General features: G+C 44.1%; 1 protein-coding gene across 5 annotated transcripts in view; it reads right to left on the bottom strand.

Annotated features, from left to right (window-relative positions):
• Nucleotides 1-1,884: 1,884 nt before the first annotated feature.
• Nucleotides 1,885-22,869, bottom strand: part of folr (folate receptor) — a 32,476-nt gene continuing 11,491 nt past the window's right edge. For 4 of the 5 annotated variants that reach the window (XM_043692519.1, XM_043692516.1, XM_043692518.1 and 1 more), the window contains exons 2-5: nt 19,406-19,535; nt 15,941-16,129; nt 10,729-10,864; nt 1,885-2,889 (exon numbers count right to left, since the gene is read on the bottom strand). In XM_043692519.1, coding sequence (XP_043548454.1) covers nt 2,597-2,889; nt 10,729-10,864; nt 15,941-16,129; nt 19,406-19,531 — 744 coding nt within the window. In that variant the 5' untranslated portion in view covers nt 19,532-19,535 and the 3' untranslated portion in view covers nt 1,885-2,596. The remainder of the gene's footprint in view (nt 2,890-10,728; nt 10,865-15,940; nt 16,130-19,405; nt 19,536-22,869) is intronic. The other variant, XM_043692521.1, reaches the window with a different exon arrangement.

The following is a 22,869-nucleotide window of genomic DNA, read 5'->3' on the forward strand; positions in this document are numbered from 1 at the left end:
AATTCCAGAGTCGTGAAGTGATGTTGCAACTGTACAGGACTTTGGTTAGGCACATTTGGAGTACTGTGTGCAGTTCTTGTCGCCTCACTTTAGGAAAGATGTGGAAGTTTTGGAGAGGGTGCAGAGGAGATTCCAGGATGTTGCCTGGAATGGAGAATAGGTCGTACGAGGATAGGTTGAGAGTGCTAGGCCTTTTCTCGTTGGAACGGCAAAAGTTGAGGGGTGACTTGATAGAGGTTTATAAGATGATCAGGGGAATAGATAGAGTAGACAATCAGACACTTTTTCCCCGGGTACAACCGAGTGTTACAAGGGGACATAAATTTAAGTTGAAGGGTGGAAAGTATTGGGGGATGTCAGGGGTAGGTTCTTTACCTAGAGAGTGGTGGGGGCATGGAATGCGCTGCCTGTGGGAGTGGTAGAGTCAGAATCATTGGTGACCTTTAAGTGGCAATTGGATAGGTACATGGATAGGTGCTTAAGCTAGGACAAATGTTCGGCACAACATCGTGGGCCGAAGGGCCTGTTCTGTGCTGTATTGTTCTATGTTCTATAAATGCATTTATGTGGACCACACAAAGCACTTTACAGCGAATGAATCACTTTTTAAGAACAGTCACTACGACACTACATGAATACATCAAACTCAAAGTACCAGCATTATTACTCATTCCTAACTATCCTCAAGAAAATCATGCTGAGTTGCCTTCTTGAACCGCTGCAGTCCACGTGTTGTAGGCTTACCCACAATGCCCCGAGGGAATTCCAGGATTTTGACCAGGTGACACTGAAGGAATGGTGATATACAAGTCAGAATGGTGAGTGGCTTGGAGGGGAACTTGCATGTGATAGTGCTCCTATGTATCTGCTGCTTTTATGTTTCCAGATGGACGTGGTCATGTATTTGGAAGGTGCTGCCTAAGGAGCTTTGGCAAGTTGTACAGTGGATCTTGTTGACGGTACAAATTGCTGTTCTTGGAATTGAAACAACTGACCTCCAACAAACAACTTCATTTGTGCTAAATGAGTCCAGCCATTGGCTCCCACCTTCCCCCATTTCTGTTCCCATGTCTTATGACCTTATGCACATTTGTTCCAAAGCAGCTTAGGTGTCAAGGGCTGTCACTCTCACCTCACCTCGAATTCACTTCTTTTGTCCACGTTTGAACCAAGGCTGGCATAAGGGCAGGAGCTGAGTGACCCTGCCAGAACTCGAACCCGAACTGGGCATCACTGAGTACAGTAGTTTATTGCTGAGTAAATAATGGCTGATTGCACTGTTGATGACACATTCCCTCACTCTGTGGATGATTTATGAACATTTAACGGTTTATACATCAGAGTCTTTTTAAGGTCAGCACCAAGGCTCTAAATTTTCATCCCAACCATGAACAGAATGGAGGCTCAGCAATAGCCAGGAAACAACAGTATGTCTGTCATTCACACCAGGATGACATCTTTAGGGGTGAGATGTTAAACTGAGGACCCAAAGACACTCAGGCCAAGATTTATCCCTCAATTCACATCATAGGAAACAGATTATCTGGTCGCTGTCTCATTGCTGTTTGCAAGAGCTCTGTATAGCAGATGGTAATTAGATTAGATTAGATTAGATTACAGTGTGGAAACAGGCCCTTCGGCCCAAGTCCACACCGACCCGCCGAAGCGCAACCCACCCATACCCCTACATTTACCCCCTACCCAACACTACGGGCAATTTAGCATGGCCAATTCACCTGACCTGCACATCTTTGGACTGTGGGAGGAAACCGGAGCACCCGGAGGAAACCCACGCAGACACGGGGAGAACGTGCAAACTCCACACAGTCAGTCGCCTGAGGCGGGAATTGAATCCAGGTCTCTGGCGCTGTGAGGCAGCAGTGCTAACCACTGCACCACAGTACCGCCCCAGTGGTTAGCACTGCTGCCTCAGTGGTAATGCAGTGGTAATGTCAGTAAATGAATAATCCCGAAGTCCAGGCTAGTGGTCTGGTTCAAATTTCAGAATACCAAGAAATGGAATTTAACTAAAATTTAAGAACTGGCATCAAATTCTAGTCACTGTGACTGAGAACTACCATCCAATTGTTAAGAATCTGCAGGAGCTTTGTGGGCCCTGTGGTGCAGTGGGAGTATCCCTACCTTTGAGCCAGGGGCCTAGTCTGAAGTCCTGTTCCAGAGGTGCGTCATAACATCTCTGAACAGGATGACTGGAAAATGTCTGCAGGAACTTCATGTGTATAAATTGGCTGCCACCTTTGCCTGCATTGCAACAGGGAACAAGAATTTACAAGCAATCGACTGGCTGTAAAGTGTTTTGGAATATCCTGAGGTTGCTATACAAAAGGTGCTATATAAATATGCTCTTTGCGTTTTTGCCACTTACCCATAACAATGACAGTGATAACAAGTGCAACATCTCCTCTCCCCCGACAAATCTCACCCCCGGACATAGCCAATGGATTGCCTCAGCAAGAAAAGCAAACAAATTTCTTTTTTAAAACCAAGATATGGTAGAGCTGGTGAATGCAGAAGGGAAAATGCAAGAGATGTATTTCAACAGTCCACTCTCCTTTCTGCTTATAGCCAGGGAAAGCTAAGACAAGACGGAGAGCAGCAGAAGAGTCAGGAACAGTGGGACAGTCAGCTCAACAGACGAAGAGGATGCGATCAGACCCTTCTGAATGGCATAGTACCGTGCAACCTCCATATTTGGGTTCTGCCTGGAGCCAGAGGTGTCGAACCACATAGCAATACACTTGCCACTCCCGCGATCATGTTCCGTGAATTCATATGAGTAACTCCACAGCTTCTCGCAAAGGTCCCGGGGGGTTGGGAAAAATTCAATAAACTTCTCACATTTGCTTCCTGTCGGGCACTGGTTTATCCCTAAAATAAGATTTGTCAAAAAAAAAATACAATACCTTATTGGAAATAAGTCTGAAGTGACACAGATCAAACATCTTTATTAACCCCAAACAGAAAGTAACGTGAGCACAGAATGCAAGCAGGCTTGACTGTGATAAGCTACAAGTACAATCTTGGGAATCTGATGCAAGTGGGAACCCATAGAATTTCTACAGTCTGTCAACAGGCCCTTCAGCTCAACAAGTCCACACCGATCCTCTGAAGAATAACCCACGTACACCCATTCCCCTACCTTATATTCACCCCTGACTATTGCACCTAATCTAAACATCCCTGAACACTATGGGCAATTTAGCACGGCCAATTCACCTAACCTGCATATCTTTGGACTTTGGGAAGAATCAGGAGCACCCGGAGGGAACCCACGCAGACACTAAGAATTTGCAAACTCCATACAGTCACCTGAGGGTGGGATCAAACCTGGCGCTGTGAGGCAGCAGTGTTAACTACTGAGCCACCATGCAGCCTAGAAATTCTGAAATGAAGAAAATCTGAAAAGGAATAGGCTATCAGGCCCTTCTGACCTGCTCTGCCATTCAATATGATCATGGCTGATCATGTTTCCATTTTCTCCCCATTCTCTTTGATCCCTTTAACCCAAAGAACTATATTTATTGTATTTTTGACAACATTCTAGTTTGAACTTTGTGGCAGAGAATTCCATTGGCTTGTCCCACTCTGGATGAAAACATTTCTCCTCATCTCAGCCCTAAATGATCAATCCCATATTCTTAGATTGTGACCCTGGTCCTGGACTCCCTAGTCATCTGGAACACGCTTCCTGAGTTTATCTTCTCTAGCCCTGGTAGAGTTTTCTAGCAATCACCCCCTCATTCTGCTAAACTCCAGCAAAAACCAAACCAGTCCCTCTTCAATCCAGCCAACCCAGGAAATGTCTGGTAAACATTTGCTGCACACCTTCAACAGCCAGAATATCCTTCCTTAGGTAAAGAGATCAAAACTGCACATAATAATCCAGGTATGATCTCACCAAGGCCCTGTATAATTGCAGCAAGACATCCCTGCTCCTATACTTGAATTCTCTACTAGGAAGGCCAACGTCCCAGTTATCTTCTTCACTGCCTGCTGCACCTGCAATGCTTACTGTCAACAATTGGTGTAGAAGAATTCCCAGGTCTCATTGCACCCCCCTTTCCTGATACATCAGTCAGAAAATAATCAGCCTTCTTGTTTTTGCTACCTCATATTTATCCACATTATACTGCAGCTAACAAAAAATTGCCCACTGATTCAGCATGTCCAAATCACATTGCAGCATCTCTGCATCCTCCTCACACTCACCCTCTCACCCAGATTTTGTCACTTGCAAACTTGGAGATATTACACTTAGTTCCCTCATCTAAATCACTAATACATTATGAATAGCAGATCCCAGCAATGAATCCTGCTGTACCCCCCTGGGCATTGGCGACTCCTTGATTCCTACTGTTTTCTAACTGCCAACCATGTTGTTGGAACTGCATCCATCCAGGCAAGTGGAGGGGGGGGGGGTATTCCATCACATTCTTGACATTGTGCCTTGAGATGGTGGACAGGTTTTCAGGAGTCAAGTGGCGAGTTGCTTGCTGCAACATTCCTTGCTTCTGACCCGTTCTTGTAGTCACTATCTTTATGTGGCGAGTCCAGTTAAGTTTCTAGTCAATGGTAATGCCAAGAATGTTGATAATAGGGGATTCAGTGATGGTAACACCATTGAATGTCAAGAGACTGTGGTTAGATTGTCTCTTATTGGAGATGGTCATAGCATGGCATTGGTGAGACGTGAATGTTACATGCCATTTGTTAGCCCGAGTCTGGATATTGTCCAGATTATGCAGCATTTGAACATGGATTGCTGCAGTATCTGAGGAGTCACAAACATTGTGCAATCATCGGTGAACATCTTCACTTCTGATCTTATGACAGAAGGAAGGTCATTGATGAAGCGGCTGAAGGTAGTTGGGCCTCAGACACTACTGAGGAACTCCTGCAGAGATTTTCTGGAGCTGAGATGACTGATCTCCAATAACCATGACCATCTTCATGTGTGCCAGGTATGATTCCAACCAATGGATAGTTTGCCCCCTGATGCTCACTGATTTCAGTTTTACTAGAACTCCTTGATGTTACACTGTCCACCCTTTAATACAATCATGTCTGATCTCATCTTGGCATCAACTCCACCTTCCAACTCCCCACAATCCTTTAACCATGACTAATTAAAAATCTCTCCCCTCTCTAAAATTACTTCATGTCCACTATACTCTTGAGAAGTGAATTCCACAGATGCATGGCCTTTTAAGAAATAATTCCTCCTCATCTGTTTTAAATCCGTTATCCCTCATTCTAACATTATGACCTCTTATTCTGGACTGCCCCGTAAGGGGAAACATCTTTTCCACATCTACTTTGTTAATTCCTTAAGTATCTTATATACCTCAATTGGATCTCCTCTCAATCTTCTTAACTCCAGTAAGCTTAGCCCTAAACTGCTCAACTCCTCAAAAAATAAACCTTTCCTCTCTGTAAATTCATTTTAAGCTAGCAATCAGTTTCTAGTTCAGAGCTTTAAAATCATAAGATAGTTAAGGAACCCAGTCAACAGAAACTGCCTGGTAGTGATAGTTATACGTCAAATACCTGAAAGCATATTGGCATTAACACGGTAGCAGGTAGCTGACTTGGCAGTATCAACCAAGGTGTGAATCACCAGTTCCCTATAAAATTAGGCAGGTCCTACTATCATATGATAGCACAACTTGCGATGAGGCTTCAACATTAGCTTGGGGTGAATTCGATGCACATGGCAGGAAGCAAATGGCTCAGTGGCTAGCACTGCTGCCTCACAGCACCAAGGTCCCAGGTTAGATTCCAGCCTCGGATGACTGTCTGTGTGGAGTTTACACATTCGCCCTGTGTCTGCGTGGATTGACTCCGGGTGCTCCGGTTTCCTCCCCCAATCCAAAGATATGTAGGTCAGGTGAATTGGTCATGCTCAATTGCCCATAGTGTTAGGTACATTAGTCAGAGGGAAATAGGTCTGGGCAGGTTACTCTTCGGAGGATCAGTGTGGACTTGTTGGGCTAAAGGATCTGTATCCACACTGTAGGAAATCTAACCTAGTCTAATCTATCCAGAAGCTGGTGAGTGCTTTAAGGACTTGAATTAGGTAAGCAGGTTTGGAGAGACGGACAGTGGCCTAAAGCAGTACTGTGCAGCCCTAAGCAATTGCAATAATTGCATAACTTAGCTAAATTTTAATATAGATATAGGCGAATTAAACAATATTTATAAATGAGAGGGGAAAGATCTAAAAAGGGACCAAAGGGGCAACTTTTTCATGCAGAGGGCAGTGCATGTATGGAATGAGTTGCCAAAGGAAGTGGAGGAGGCTGGTACAATTGCAACATTTAAAAGGCATCTAGATGGGTATATGTAGGAAGGGTTTGGAGGGATATGGGCCAAATGCTGGCAAATGGGACTAAATTAATTTAGGATATCCGGTCGGCATGGATGAGTTGGAACAAAGGATTGGTTTCCGTGCTGTACATCTCTGTGACCTGCTCAGACATTCTAACCCAGAGGTAAGAATTCTACCAGTGCACCACAAGAGCCCCAGCAGGAATATTTCTGTAATTATGACCTGAGATGTTAAAGAAAACACAATGAACACATCAGGGTAGCTGATGCTTTGCAGCTGTAGCATCTGAGAGCTATTGGACAGCCATGGCAATGACATCTCCATTAAATGTCTGTGGCTTACAAATATCAACACAGTTGATGAGCTCCAGACACTGCAATGCAGTCAGTTCAGGAAATGGTCATCTGTCAGTGGTGGTGTACTGATAATGTCACTGGACTAGTAATCCAGATCCCCAGGCCAATGCTCCATGACAGGGGCAACACAGTGCCTCAGTGGTTAGCATTGTTGCCTCACAGTGACAGGTTCGATGCCAGCCTCGGGCAACCATTTGTGTGGAGTTTGCACATTCTCCCAGTGTCTGCGTGGGTTTCCTCCGGGAGCTCTAGTTTCCTCCCACAGTCCAAAGATTTGCAGATTAGGCGAATTGGCCATGCTAAATTGCTCAGAGTTCAGGGATGTGTATTTTAGGTGCATTAGTCAGGGGTAAATGTAGGGGAATGGGTCTGGGTGGCTTATTTTTTTGCAAGGTCTGTGGGGACTTGTTGGACCAAAGGGCCTGCTTCCACAATGTAGGGATTCTATGGACATAGGTTTGAATCGCATTTCAATGGTAAAATTTTAGTTCAGTACAACATCTGGAACAAAATGCTGATCAAATGTTGACTGAGCAGCCACCATCGATTGTGGTGAAAGCTCAAATTGTTCACTAATCAGGGAAGGAAATCTGCCATCCTTACCCACCTGGTCAACATGTGATCCACACACACAGCAATATGGCTGACTCTTAACTGCAGTCTGAGCAATTAAGGAGGGGGGAATAAATGCTGAACCCAGTCATAGATACCCGCATCACATGGATGAATTTTTAAAAAATTAGTCCTGTATAGAAGGGTGAGCCTGTGAGTAAGGCAGATGGGGAGATCACCAAGTTAAAAACTGAATAGCCTCAATCTCACGCTACCTAACAGGCGAGGGGACTGTGTGGACCTGAGTAGGCCATGCAGCAGAGTGGATGAGCAAAGTGACCACTGTACCATGATGCAGGGAACCAGTCAAATGAGGAGAAAGAAAGAATGTAGTGTAGTTAGCCTGGAGACGCTGAGGTAATGGTCAAGTCACTGGGCTAGTAATCCACCGGCCCTGGCTAATACTCTGTGATAGAATACTGCCCACTTGCCTGGATGAGTGCAGCTCCAACAACACAAGAAACCTGACCCCATTCAGGACTAAGCAGCCCACTTGATTGGCACCACATCCACCACTAACTCTCAGTAACAGCAGTATATATTCTCGATTAGAAATTCACCAAGGCTCCTGTTCTTTTTTAAAAAAAGAAGCCTGAACAGTCTCCATTCAACAGCACCCTCCTCTACCTTAGCTCATTCTCACTTTGAGCAACTTCTACTTTAACCCGTCTCATTTTCTCCAAGTCAGAGACCCAATGGGCCCAGCTAAGACTATCTGTGGGTTTTGTGGATTATTCCTTATTCACGCCTCAACCACAATTCTTATCCTTTGATATACTGATGATGTCATCAGTATTGCTTCCTGCTCTCGCCCAGAATATATGAATAGGAAGCGTTTTGAGGGATATGGACCAAATGCTGGCAAATAGGAGAAGATTAATTTAGAATACTTGGTCAGCATGGATGAGTTGGACCACAGGGTCTGTTTCCGTGCTGTACATCTCTATGAACCTATCTGGACATATATTGGTTTCATCGGTTATAACTGAAAATGTGTTGCTGGAAAAGCGCAGCAGGTCAGGCAGCTTCCAAGGAACAGGAGAATCGACGTTTCGGGCAAAAGCCCTTCTTCTGCGCTTTTCCAGCAACACATTTTCAGCTCTGATCTCCAGCATCTGCAGTCCTCACTTTCTCCTTCACCGGTTACAAGACAGGCCTTGAAGTATTTATGTTGTGAAAAGCCATATCACCACTCTTCATTCAATCATCTTAGTATCCCATTTCATTAATTAATTGAGCCTAGCGTGTCTGCACTGGTTCTAATATTTCATGCCAATCTCCTCCCTTTCCCCCATATTCCCACACATCATTTCTATTTGAGGCCAGTTAAAATTTTCCAGCAATTTGCTTTTGTTACTGATTTCCAGCATCTGCAGTGCTCTAGTTATACTTTGCAATTTGAGTGTTACTTTGATGTATGAAATGGAGATGGTGCAGGAAATCTTTATCTCTTCTATTGATCTCATTAAAGAGAATCTAGCTTTAAATATCAGCATTAAGTTTTCTTAAGCTACCAAGAGTTATAGAGGTCTACAGCCCAGAGTCTGCACTGGTCAAAAACAAGCAACTAACTATTTTAATTTCTGACCTACTTAAAGACATAATGCAAATTTAGGAGGTATGATTGGTAAGTTTGTCGATGACACAAAAATTGTTGTCGTGAGCAGTGAAGAAGACTATTTCAGAGTGCAATGGGACCATGATCAGATGGGCCAATGGGTCACAGTGTGGTAGATGGAATTTAATTGAGATAAAGATGAAGTATCGAATTTTGGAAAGGCAAATCAGGGAAGGATGTGTACACTTAATGGTAGGGGCTGGGGGTAAAGGTTCACAGTTCCTTGAAAGTAGAATTGCAGGTAGATAGGAGAGTGAAGAATGCATTTGGCACACTTGCCTCTTTTGGTCAAAAGAATGAGTATAGATTTGGGAAGTCATGTCACGATTGTGCAGAACATTGGTGAGGCCATGTTTAGAATACTGCATACAGTCTAGTTTCCCTGCTATGGGAGAATGCTGTTAAACCTGAAAGGATACAGGAAAGATTTACAAAGATGTTGCCAAGGTTGGATAGTTTGAGCTATAGGGAGAGGCTGAACAGGCTGTGGCCATTTTCCCTGGAGCATCAGAGGCTGAGGGGTGACCATATCAAGATTTATAAATTCATAAGGGGCATGGATAGGGTAAATAGACAGCATTTTCCTGGGGTGGGAAAGTCAAAATCTACAGGGCATAGGCTTAAGGTGAGAAGCGGAAGATTTTAAAAAGGACCTAAGGGGCAACCTTTTCAGGTAGTGGGTGGTGCGTTTAAGGAACAAGCTGGCAGAGGAAGTGATGGAGGCTGGCACAATTACAACATTTAAAAGGTATCTGGATGGAGGTTATAAATAGGAAGAGTTTAGAGGGATATGCGAAAAATGCTAACAAATGGAACTAGGTCAGATTGGGATGCCTGGTCAGTATGGATGAGTTGGGCCGAAGGGTCTATTTTCACGCTCTACGACTATGAACTTTTACACTGTTTTTGTCCAAATAACTACCTAATGCCCCTTTTGAAAGCCTCATTTGAGTCTACCATCACATTTCCAGGCTGCATTCCCAGACACCAACTACTCACTGAAGGAATTTTATTTCCTCACATCACCTTTGCTTCATTTATACATCACTTTAAATCTATGCCTCTCTTACTCTTTTCTCTCTTTTGAGCTGGAACAGCTTCTCATTATCTAGTCTATCCAGCCCATGCTGATTTTAAAAACCTCAATCAAATCTCCTCTCAGTCATCCTCTCTGCAAGGTGTACAGTTCCAGCTGCTTCAAAGTCTCATTGGTTCCAAGAAAGACATTTCAACATTCTTGCAAATCACTTCTGTACTGTCTCTAATGCACCTTTCCGAAAATGTGGCACAACTATACACAATCCTCCAGCTGAGTCTTGTACAAGTTCAGCATTACCTCCTTGCTCTTGTATTCTATGCCCCTATTAATGAAGCCCAGGCTCCTTTGTTAACCGTGGTCCCAGTCCTGTCCCCTTAAACAACCTGCACATTTAGAGACCTGGATGCCTCTGTCCTGCACCCCTTTTAGAATTATACTCCCTATTTTATATTGTCTTTCAATGTATTTCTCGAGTAAGGTCCAATGCTCACATTCCTTAATGCACCTTTTTCCTCTTTGCCACATGTATAAACTGGCACCAATCCTAATTGTTCAACACCTCCTAATGAGGACACCAGTTGTTCTAGTCCTGATGATTTGTCACAATCTTCTTGCATGTTGGAACAGGTTGAAAGGGCCAAATGGTCTCTTCAAGCCTCAGCTCCTGATGTTCTTATTTTCCCCAAGTAGTAAACACACAGCTAACTGCAGCAGGCACGAAATGCCTAGGAGCCAGAGAGCAGGAGACACTCACCTGTGCTCCAGTCCCATCCTTTGTGCCAGTTACTCTTGCACGTGTGATCATCCTGACAGTCCTTCCACCAGTCTTCACAGTCAGTCTTGCAGATTGGGACGTGCATAATACGTTCTTTCCTCCAAGACTGATCAACCTGCAGAGACAAGCAGCCAAATGACAGTCATTTGATAAAAACAGTGTGCCACAAAGGATGGGGTGGGTGGCACCGTCCTACAAAAGAAAATCAAACAAATCCATCAATGGGAAGAAATAGAATATCAGGGTTGGCCCCAGTTTCTGGATAATTCCTGGGATGGCAAGACATATAATCATCAGTTAGGATTATATGCACTGGAGTTTAGAAGAATGAAGTGGGGGGTGGAATCTTATAGAAATGTGTAATTCTAACAGGACTAATCAGGGTAAATGCAAGAAGGATGCTCCTGATGACTGTAGACCAGGGGGACCATGGTGTAAGGACAAGCGGTAGATCGTTTAGGACTGAGATGAGGAGAAATGTGTTCACCCAGAGAGTGGGGAACCTGTGGAATTTTCTGTACAGAAAACAACTCTGACCAAAACATTGAATATTTTCAAGGAGGAGTAAGACATAGCACTTGGAGCTAAAGGGATCAAAGCGTATGGGGAGAAGCAGGAAGATGATAGTGAGTTGCATAATCAGCTATGATCATACTGAATGGTGGCGCAGACTTGAAGGGCTGAATGGTCTATCCCTGCTCCCATTTTCTATGTTTCCATTCTGCAGGAGTGCCAGAGCTAATGAAGCTGCCTCAATTTATGAAGTGCCAATAAACCGGAGAGCTCTGTTTTTGATAGGATTGCTACATTTGAAATTTTGTTCTGCTATGATATTATTAGGAAGAAGCTTTATGTTTACTGTTGGTAGAGGACTGTAGTTTTGAAGCACTGTGGAAGATGGAACTTATTTCAAATTTTGTAGCCATACCTGGAGTGGTGTCTTTAGGTTCATCAAGAACATTGGAGATTTACATAATCAGGCATCCTGGAAAGCACATAACTACTGATAGCTTGCTGTCAAACCTGGAGGAGCTGTTAGTTCAAAAGTGACTGACCTGGGGAAATTCTAATTTTATTAGAGGAGGAGAGCACTGATCACTTTTGTCCCATTGTTCTACAGACCACACCACAAAACTAAAATACTTTACCAAGAATTCGCAAGGTCATTAGCTAAATTCTTCATTGATATCAGGTTTAAACAAAAGATCTCTCAGTTAGGTTTCTTATTAAGAAAAATCATTTATCAAAATTATTTAATAAAAATGCAATAATTGGTTAACATACACTGTCAGTATACAGCTATAAAACATCACTTTGGCTACAGGCTTACAGGAATATGGTGGGGGTAAAAGGTATTGTAGTGATTGAAAAGCCACGATCATATTGAATGGCATGGCAGGTTCAGTGGGATGGTCTACTCCTGTTCGTATTTTCAACAGGTTATTCTTGAAGGCAAAATGATTTATTGTTCTAGAGTCTCTTGCTGTGATTTCCTGGCACATGTGGTCAATTCACTATTCACGCATGGTTGTTTTTTGAAGTCTTGGCAGATACAGTTAGCTCAGGAAATACAATCTTCAGATGCTCCTTCCAACATACTTTCAAATTAACAAATAGATGTCACCCTGGACTGATGGAGAGGTTTTTCTTTTCAGAAATAGCAGGGATCAGCTTGGCAGATCCTGCAATGTAAGTCTTCCTTAACTCAATTGGTGCTTAGACTTTTCTTCAACTGAACCAGTGTTAATGTGGAGAGGGTTCAGAAGAAATTTACCAGAATTTGACAGGTAAGAAAGGTTTGAGTTATAAAGAAAGGCTGGATAGGCTGAGACTTTTCTCATTGGAGCGTAGGAGGTTGAGAGCTGACCTTATACAGGTTCATACAATCATGACATAGGGTTAATGGTAGGTGTCTTTTCCCTAGAATGGCGAATTTCAAGAAAAGACAGCATATTTTTAAGGTGAGAGGAGAAAGATTTAAAAAAAAAAGACACAAGGCACAAATATTTTTTGCACAGAGGGTGGTTCGCATGTGCAATGAACTTCCTGAGGGGCGTGGTAGATGTGAGCAGTTAGTGTTTAAACGACTTGTAGGTAAGTACATGAATAGGAAACGTTTGGGGGGGATGTGGGCCAGATTAAGGCAGTTGGGACTAGTTTCATTTGGGATTATGTTTGGCACAGATTGATTGGACTGAAGGATCTGTATGATTCTACGAACAGCCCCTTCACGCTTGACATCAAGCTATCAACAGTCATGTCCTTTCCAGGATGCATTCTTAGATAAATCCCCCATGTTTGTGGAAAAGTTTTAACAACCTATTTTAAAGATACCACTCAATCATAACTATATCCACCTAGTATGCCATAGATTGCAAAGATGGAAACCACTGAGCTTAAATTGCCCATGTTTCAGTCATACAAGATGTTGAGAAAATAGACCTTATGGACCAACAACTTGATGTTTATGTGTGTTTCCTAAGTTCACCCTTGGTTGCAGCTGTTTTCCCTACATATGTATCAGACCCTGCACAAGGGACAGATTGACAGTCACTGTGAACCTGAGATAACACAGCTTGCTCACCACTCCAGTGGGATGTTACTCAGTGATCATGACACCGCGTCCATGACTCATATCACAGGACAAGATACAGACATTGTAAAGACAGTTTGCGTGCCATAATCTTGCAAACATGTGGTAATGGCCACACAGTCCAAAGGACAATAGTTAAAAATCACACAGCACCAGGTTATAGTCCAACAGGTTTAACTGGAAGCACACTAGCTTTCGGAGCATCGCTCCTTCATCAGGTGATAGAGGAGGGCTCAATCCTTACACAGAATTTATTAAGGATTTATTTAGGATTGAGCCCTCCACTATTACCTGATGAAGGAGCGATGCTTCAAAAGCTAGTCTGCTTCCAATTAAACCTGTTGGACTATAACCTGGTGTTGTGTGATTTTTAACTTTGTACACCCCAGTCCAACATCAGCAGCTCCAAATCAAAGGACAATATTTTGTTATTCCAATAAACTGCCTTAGTCAACCTTCTTAGATAACTTGCACATTCCTGAAATTTGCTCTTTGTAATCCAACCTTGACTGTGAGATGAAATCCTTTTATTTTTAACTTTGTACACCCCAGTCCAACACCGACATCTCCAAATCAAAGGACAATATTTTGTTATTCCAATAAACTGTCTTAGTCAACCTTCTTAGATAACTTGCACATTCCTGAAATTTGCTCTTTGTAATCCAACCTTGACTGTGAGATGAAATCCTTTTATTTTGTACTGGCCAAAGCAGCAATTCTATTTTTGGAACAGAATTCCCAAGAGTTGTTTAAGTAGCAACATTCAATTTTATCCAACCAGAGGAGGGAGTCTTATTTTTGAGGTTTTCATTTGGTTATTCAGGAGACTTCAGCGATTACTGAATAGAAACGCAAAAGTTACTAGTGGCGAGTGGGACGAGGAAAAGAAATAAGAGATAGGGAGAGATATAGGTTCCACATTTTTGTTAGGTCCACTGCTGGGAAGGAATTAAATCAACATGTGTTGTGAGTGGGGTCTTCATGAGGAGTTGAATGACTGTTGTCAGAACTCAGGGACAGGCACTAGGAGTGAGTATGTAGCTAAGTACTGAAGTGGGGGGGTGGTGGTCACCAAAATGGGAAGGTCACTGGTTTACACTGAGGAGCTCAGAGGAAGTCTGTGAGCATTATCACTTCATTGCAGGTGAGACAATGACTGTTCAATAGCTCACAAGCATTATTTGCTTGATGCAATGGAGTAAGATTGATTGAAACTCTGAGCAAAGCCAGGGACAGGACTGGTTAGGCGAGGCCAGCTTTCGGAGAACAGCCGGAGTCACACTTGCGAGTGAGCACTGCAGTGCGCTTTCAGAGATTAGGGGAGTGTAGATCCAGACAAAGAGGGTAACTGACCAGAATGGAAGCAGATAAAACATTAGAGCAGAAGCTTTAAGGCTAAATCAGCAGACGAGAACAACTGGAATCCCTTATTGTGTTTATTGTGATTTGATAACCTGTGTTATTAATATTTGGTAGTAGCTACTGAGGAATCCATGCCGTTTGATGTTGCTATGGGGTGCTTGATCACAGTTGACTACCCATACCTACCACATCTACGCTGGGAAAAAGAAGTGAACAGTATATGTTGCAGATTGTGTAATTGTTCCAAATCATGTAGTAAAATTTAGTGCTGCATCTTCAACAATCTCCCTAGGACCCTGGGACTCTTATTGTATCTACTTTAAAAAAAAGATCAGTTTCTAGCCTGATAGCTATATACATTTGGACATTCTGGTCAGGATAGAATCATAGAATCCTTACGGTACAAAGACAGCAACCATTTGGCCCATCAAGTCTGTTCGGACCCTCCAAAGAGCATTCCACCATATGCCTGTAACCCTGCATTTAGCATGGCCAATCCACCTAACGCGCACACCTTTGGACTAAGAGAGGAAAGCGGAGCAGCCAGAGAAACCCCACGTAGACACAGAGAATGTGCAAAATTCACGCAGACAGTCGCCTAAAAGTGGAATTGAATTCGGCTCCCTGACACCGTGAAGCTGCAGTGCTAATCACTCAGCCACTGTACTACCCACTGCAATTGGATTGTAACTGCAGCTTATAGCTAAATATCCAGGTTTTTTTTTTGGGTGTACTGTCACACACCATTTTGTCCCTTTGAGTGCAGTGGGAAGTACTGAATGAAATGCCAGGCTGATTATCCAGGTCATGGACACAAGTTTCTTGGCCAAAAGATCCTGGGTTGGGACTTCAATCCAGAGCTTCTGGCCCTGAGTTTGGGATGCTATCCAGAGTCTCTGTATTGAATATCAGTAACAATAAGATCAATAGGTAGAAGCCACAAATCATCAATATCCATCTGGGAACAATTCAAAGCAGATAAGTTTATAACACTGTTCAAACAATTACAGATCAACATAAAGCTAGACATAAGAGTAAAGCCTCCTCTACACAGCCCCAATCAAATATCCCCAGCAGAAGGAGAGCACAAGGTTAGATGCAGAGTAAAGCTCTCTCACTGTCCCCAATCCAACACTCTCAGGACACAACACAATTTGACAGAGCTCTCTTCACAAAACTCATTTATTTGACTTCTGAACAAGTGTGAAGTGCATCTCAAAGGACAACGCTGCTCACCGTCACAATCCAGGGACCCAGGTTAGGGGAGCATTCATATAAACAGGTGTCCTGGATAAAGTGCCTCTTGCATTTTTCAGTCATTATGCCACAGTGATTCCAGTTGAAGTTGTAGAGATGGGACTGGTCATTGTGTGCCTCGAAGGTGGTGTTGGCTCTACAACAAGCATTATCCTTCCAAGGTTCACACTGCACATGTTGAAAAGAATCAAGCGTTAGCAATAGGGGTATGCAAGTTACACGTCACAAATGTATAACTGAACATGTAAAAGATCCCACAACCACTAATTTGAAGACCAGGGACTTTTTTCTATTGCTCCTTAGAGACTCGGGTGTCACTGACAAGGCCATCCCTAATGACCCTTGAACTGAATGGTTTGCTGGGGCCATTAAGAGCCACCAACTTGTTTGGGTATGGAGACACATGGAGGCCAGACCAGGCATGAACTACAGATTTCCTTCCCTAAAGCCATGTGTAACAGTCTTCGAAGGATTGTCAGGGCCAGTGCTGAGACACCAAATCACCCTGGCAGGAGGGCTTAGAATACAAGGACACAGTATCAGAGTATAGGGCTCCCCTAATTGTATAGTGCTGAGGAGGAATTCTTTCTCTCAGAGAGTGAGGGAAATTCTCTAGCCCAGATGACTCAGATATTGAGTACATCAAAAGGCAATTAAAAGACAGGTCCAGGATCATTATCACGACACCCATCTCTCATTAATTGTGGTATACCAGGAAAATGGAAGTAAACCAAATGAAACTTTGGCAGTTTTATTTACCCAACAACCCCCACACCAGGTCAGCAGCTAGGAAACAGAGGGCCCACAATGTGCCAGAGAAATATCAGTTAAAACATGTTGCAAAAAAACAGTTTTTAAAGTTACTTCCTGGATTATCCAAAGAGCTCCTGAAAGTGGTACTTCTCTGTTTGGTGTATTATCAACCCGCTGTTCCCAGATACAAAGGAGCAAGCAAATTCAAGGTCAGTCCAATCTGCACACAGAACCTGGTCTTGACGCTTATTACCCACCAGTTTGCAAAAGCTGATGACAGTAAATCAGCTTCACTGCCCTATCAACTAAATATGCTGACATCAAGATCTCCCTTATCAGCTCGTTAAAACATGTAAACAGAAAAACAAAGGGCCAAGTGCAGATTCAAATGAGAGGAGAGATAGTGAAGAAGCTATAGGAAAGATTAAAAAAAATGTTGAATAAACATGTTGCACCGATAATGGTGTGGGCGGTTGATGGGTATGTAGTGGGCAGGGAGGGGGGCATTCCTGGTGTGGGGAATGAGGAAAGGGAGGGGACTGGATTGGAGTGCGAAACTGACAGATGTATTCATTCCGTGTTCATATTCAGCTGTTGCTGGCCCCAGGAACAGTGCTGCTCCCAATAGCTCAAATCCTCCAACCCTAGCAACATCCTTGTAAATCTTTTCTGAACCCTTTCACAACATTGTCCTGATAGGAAGGAGACCAGAACTGCATGCAGTATTCCAAAAGTGGTCTAACCAATGTCCTGTACAGCCGCAACATGACCTCCCAACTCCTGCACTCACTACTCTGACCAATAAAGGAAAGCATACCAAACGCCTTCTTCACTATCCTATCTACCTGCGACTCTACTTTCAAGGAGTTATGAACCTGCACTCCAAGATCTCTTTGTTCAGCAGCACTCCCCAGGATCTTACCATTAAGTGTATAAGTCCTGCTAAGATTTGCTTTCCCAAAATGCAGCACCTCGCAGTTATCTAAATTAAACTCCATTTGCCACTCCTCAGCCCATTCGCCCATCTGATCAAGATCACATTGTAATCTGAGGTAACTCCTTTGCTGTCCACTACACCTCCAATTTTGGTGTCATCTGCAAACTTACTAACTGTACCTCTTATGCTCACATCCAAATCATTTATGTAAATGATGAAAAGTAGTGGACCCAGCACTGATCCTTGTGGCACTCCACTGGTCACAGGCCTCCAGTCTGAAAAGCAACCCTCCACCACCATCCTGTGGCCTTTGAGCCAGTTCTGTATCTAAATGGCTAGTTCTCCCTGAATCCCAGATCTAATTGTGCTGTAAATTGACCCACAATCCTGTCAGGGAGACAGTTTCAAGATTTTGATCTAGTGACACTGCAGGAACAGCAATATATTTCCAAGGCAGGATGGTGAGTGGCTGGGTGGAGAACTTGCAGGGGGCAGTGTTCCCACATATCTGCTGTCCTTGTCCTTCGAGATGGAAACGGTCATGAGTGAAGACGGAACCTTCGCATAAACCAAATTATCCGCCGACATTTCCACCACCTCCAAAAAGACCCCACCACCAGGGATATATTTCCCTCCCCACCCCTTTCCGCCTTCCGCAAAGACCGTTCCCTCTGTGACTACCTGGTCAGGTCCACGCCCCCCTACAACCCACCCTCCCATCCTGGCACTTTCCCCTGCCATCGCAGGAACTGTAAAACCTGCGCCCACACCTCCTCCCTCACCTCTATCCAAGGCCCCAAAGTAGCCTTCCACATCCAAAGTTTTACCTGCACATCCACTAATATCATTTATTGTATCCGTTGCTCCCAAAGCGGTCTCCTCTACATTGGGAGACTGGGCGCCTCCTAGCAGAGAGCTTTAGGGAACATCTCCGGGACACCCGCACCAATCAACCACGCCACCCCGTGGCCCAACATTTCAACTCCCCCTCCCACTCTGCCGAGGACATGGAGGTCCTGGGCCTCCTTCACCGCCGCTCCCTCACCACCAGACGCCTGGAGGAAGAACGCCTCATCTTCCGCCTCGGAACACTTCAACCCCAGGGCAACAATCTGAACTTCAACAGCTACCACATTTCCCCTTCCCCCACCTCATCCTAATTCCAAACTTCCAGCTCAGCACTGTCCCCATGACTTGCCCTACCTGCCTATCTTCTTTTCCACCTATCCACTCCACCCTCTCCTCCCTGACCTATCACCTTCATCCCCTCCCCCATTCACCCATTGTACTCTATGCTACTTACTTCCCATCCCCACCCTCCTCTAGCTTATCTTTCCACGCTTCAGGCTCACTGCCTTTATTCCTGAAGGGCTTTTGCCCGAAATGTCGATTTCGCCTGCCTTGGATGCTGCCTGAACTGCTGTGCTCTTCCAGCACCACTAATCCAGAATTTGGAAGATGCTGTCAGGGGAGCCTTGGTGAACCTCTGCAGTGCATCTTGTAGATGGCAAACACTGTTGCTTCTGAGCATTGGTGGAGGAAGGACTCTTTATAAGGAGTGCTGTTTAAATACAAATTGCTTTTCAGGGAGAGGGAATTGAAGAACAGACAGCGAGACCTCACATGCCTACAATGTCACTCTTTGAAACCAGTGACTGTCTCCTATCAGCATCAGTCTTGCCAGACCTCAGACATTTGGGGGCTGGGGAGGCTGGAAAAGCAGATACTAGCCAGTCCTCATGCCTTGCTGTTACCTGTTTGTAGAGACTTCCCTCAAATCCTGGCTTTTCCTTGTGGTGTTTTGCACTCATACAAATATTGAGAATATCCTCGGCAGCTGTCACTGACAGAGTCAGCCCCAGAACAAACACAGCCAGCATCCTCCTGCAAAGATATGGAACGTAGGAGAAGCAAATGAAAAAGAACAAAGAACAACACAGGAACAGGCCCTTCTGCCCTCCAAGCCAGATGAATTAATGATAAATCCTACAATAACAGCAAAATATTTTGGAAGCTGGAAATCTGAAAACCAGAAAACATGCCAGGTAACTCTCAGCTGGTCAGGCAGTAGTGCCAACTTGTATTTACACAGTACTTGTGACATAATGAGGGGAGGTAGTGGCATCGTGGTTATGTCTCTAGACTATTCCTTTACAACTTTATGTTCTCCCGACTTACTAAGTTTGTCATCAAGAATGGTGATTTTAAATAAGGACAATATTAGTACAAAAGTGAGAGAAGACCCAAGTGTTAAAGGTCAAGATGTAATCCAAGATAGAGGACGGGAAAGATTTCTGGCTGTAACAGCTGCTCCTTTTTTGAGTTATTTTAGGTGGAGGTGATTTCCTTGAATTCCAGGAGCAGCAATGACTGTTTTATATGGTGTTGCATTTTTTTCCCAAAGTTCCAAAACAGTCCAAACAACAGTAGTTGTAAATGGTGAGGTCACTGTGTGGAGAGAGCGAGAGCGAGAGCCTGCACAGTTACTACCTCTGCTGTTTGAAGTAATGTATCGCTGGACATCAGAGTGCATCTGGGAAAATTAACAAACAGTCAAATTCACAACTGATCTTGGAGAAACTGTTGGGTGAAGTTCACAGCACAGAATCAGGTAAGTTAATTATTGTCTTAAGTGTGGCCTACAGAGAATCTGCAGTAGTGAGTAGAATGGGTTCTTTCTTGATTATGTTTTTGGAGATATGTCTCTTGATTAAATTTAAAATATAAGCCATAACTAGGAATTTAACCTGGGGCAGTGTTTGTAGAGGAATAAGACGGTGTTATTTTCTGGGTCTGCAGATTGTGAAGGAGCAAATATGGCCTTTAGTAGATTAGATTAGATTACTTTACAGTGTGGAAACAGACCCTTAGGCCCAACAAGTCCACACCGACCCGCCGAAGCGCAAACCACCCATACCCCTACATTTACCCCTTACCTAACACTACGGACAATTTAGCATGGCCAATTCACCTGACCTGCACATCTTTGGACTGTGGGAGGAAACCGGAGCACCCGGAGGAAACCCATGCAGACACGGGGAGAATGTGCAAACTCCACACAATCAGTCGTCTGAGGCGGGAATTGAACCCGGGTTTCTGGCGCTGTGAGGCAGCAGTACTAACCACTGTGCCACCGTGCCGCCCTCGAGTAATGTGTACTTAGAACATAGAAAAGTACAGCACAGAACAGGCCCTTTGGCCCACAATGTTGTGCCGAGATTTAATCCTAATGTAAAATATAGTAACAAACTACGTACCCCTCAACTCACTGTTATCCATGTGCATGTCCAGCAGACACTTAAATGTCCCCAATGACTCTGCTTTCACCACCACCGCTGGTAACGCATTCCATGCATTCACAACTCTGTAAAAAACCTACCTCTGACGTCTCCTTTATAGCTTCCTCCTAACATCTTCAAACTATGACTTCTTGTACCAGTCAATCCTGCCCTGGGGAAAAGTCTCTGGCTATTCCTCTCATTATTTTGTGCACCTCGATCAGGTCTCCTCTTTTCCTCCTTCTCTCCAGAGAGAAAAGTCCGAGCCTTTTCAAACTTTCTTCATAAGGCAAGTCCTCCAGTCCAGGCAACATCCTGATAAACCTTCTTTGCACCCTCTCCAAAGCCACTGTATCTTTCCTATAGTAGGGCGACCAGAACTGGAGCTGAAAATGTGTTGCTAGAAAAGCGCTGCAGGTCAGGCAGCATCCAAGAAGCAGGAGAATCGACATTTCGGGCATGAGCCCTTCTTCAGTTCCGACCAGAACCAGTCACAATATTCTAAGTGTGGCCTCACCAGGGACTTGGACAGCTGCAGCATAACCTCACGGCTCAAACTCTACCCCCCTGTTGATGAAAGCCAAAACACCATATGCTTTCTTAACAAGCCTATCCACTTGGGTGGCAACTTTGAGGGATCTATGTACTTGCACACCCAGATCCCGCTGTTCCTCCACACTGCCAAGAATCCTGTCTTTAATCCTATATTCAGCATTTGAGTTCCAAAATGCATCACTTCGCATTTATCTAGGTTGAACTTCTTGTCGGATGTGGGAGTTTAAAGAGAGTTTAAGGATTACTGCGGATTATATCTGCCATAAATGCTGTTGGCTGCAAATCTTATCAGATTGAATGGATCGGTTGGAGAGACAGTTAGAAGCAATGAGGAATTTGCAATAGCAACAGTATGTGATGGATGGCAGTTATAGGAAGAGGGGAAAGTCTCAGATACAATCACATTGATGGGTTAACTCCAGGAAGGGTAAGAGAGGTAGGCAGCTAGTGCAGGAGTCTTTTGTGGATATACCCATTTCAAACAGGTATGCTGTTGCAGAAAATGTAGGGGGTGATGGATTCTCAGGGGAATGTAGCACGAACAGCCAAGTTTCTGGTATTGAGACTGGCTCTAATGTAACGAGGGGTACGTCGGGTTCCAAGAGATCAATTGTGTTAGGGGATTCTCTAGTCCGAGGTCGAGACAGATGTTTCTGTGGCCAGCAGACATTTCTGTTGCTTCCCTGGTGCCAGGATCAAGGATGGCTCAGAGAGGGTGCAGAATGTTCTCATGGGGGAGAGGGGCCAGCAGGAGGTCATTGTCTACATTGGAACCAATGACATTGGAAGGGAAAAGGTTGAGATTCTGGAGGGAGATTACAGAGAGTTAGGCAGAAATTTAAAAAGGGAGATCCTCATGAGTAGTAATATCTGGATTACTCCCAGTGCTACGAGCTGGTGAGGGCAGGAATAGGAGGATAGAGCAGATGAATGCATGGCTGAGGAGCCTGCGTATAGGAGAAGGATTCACGTTTTTGGATGATTGGAATCTCTTTTGGGGTAGAAGTGACCTCTACAAGAAGGACGGATTGCACCTGAATTGGAATGGGGCTAATATACTGGCAGGGAAATTTGCTAGAACTGCTCAGGAAGATTTAAACTAGTAAGGTGGGGGGGATGGGGACCCATGGAGATAGTGAGGAAAGAGATCAATTTGAGACTGGTACAGTTGAGAACAGAAGCGAGTCAAACAGTCAGGGCCAAGTTAGGACTAATAAATTATACTGCATTTATTTCAATGCAAGGGGCCTAACAGGGAAGGCAGATGAACTCAGGGCATGGTTAGGAACATGGGAATGGGATATCATAGCAATTACAGAAACATGGCTCAGGGATGGGCAGGACTGGCAGCTTAATGTTCCAGGGTACAAATGTTACATGAAGGA

This window comes from Chiloscyllium plagiosum, chromosome 6 (genome assembly GCF_004010195.1).
Source record: "Chiloscyllium plagiosum isolate BGI_BamShark_2017 chromosome 6, ASM401019v2, whole genome shotgun sequence".
Lineage (NCBI taxonomy): Eukaryota > Metazoa > Chordata > Chondrichthyes > Orectolobiformes > Hemiscylliidae > Chiloscyllium > Chiloscyllium plagiosum.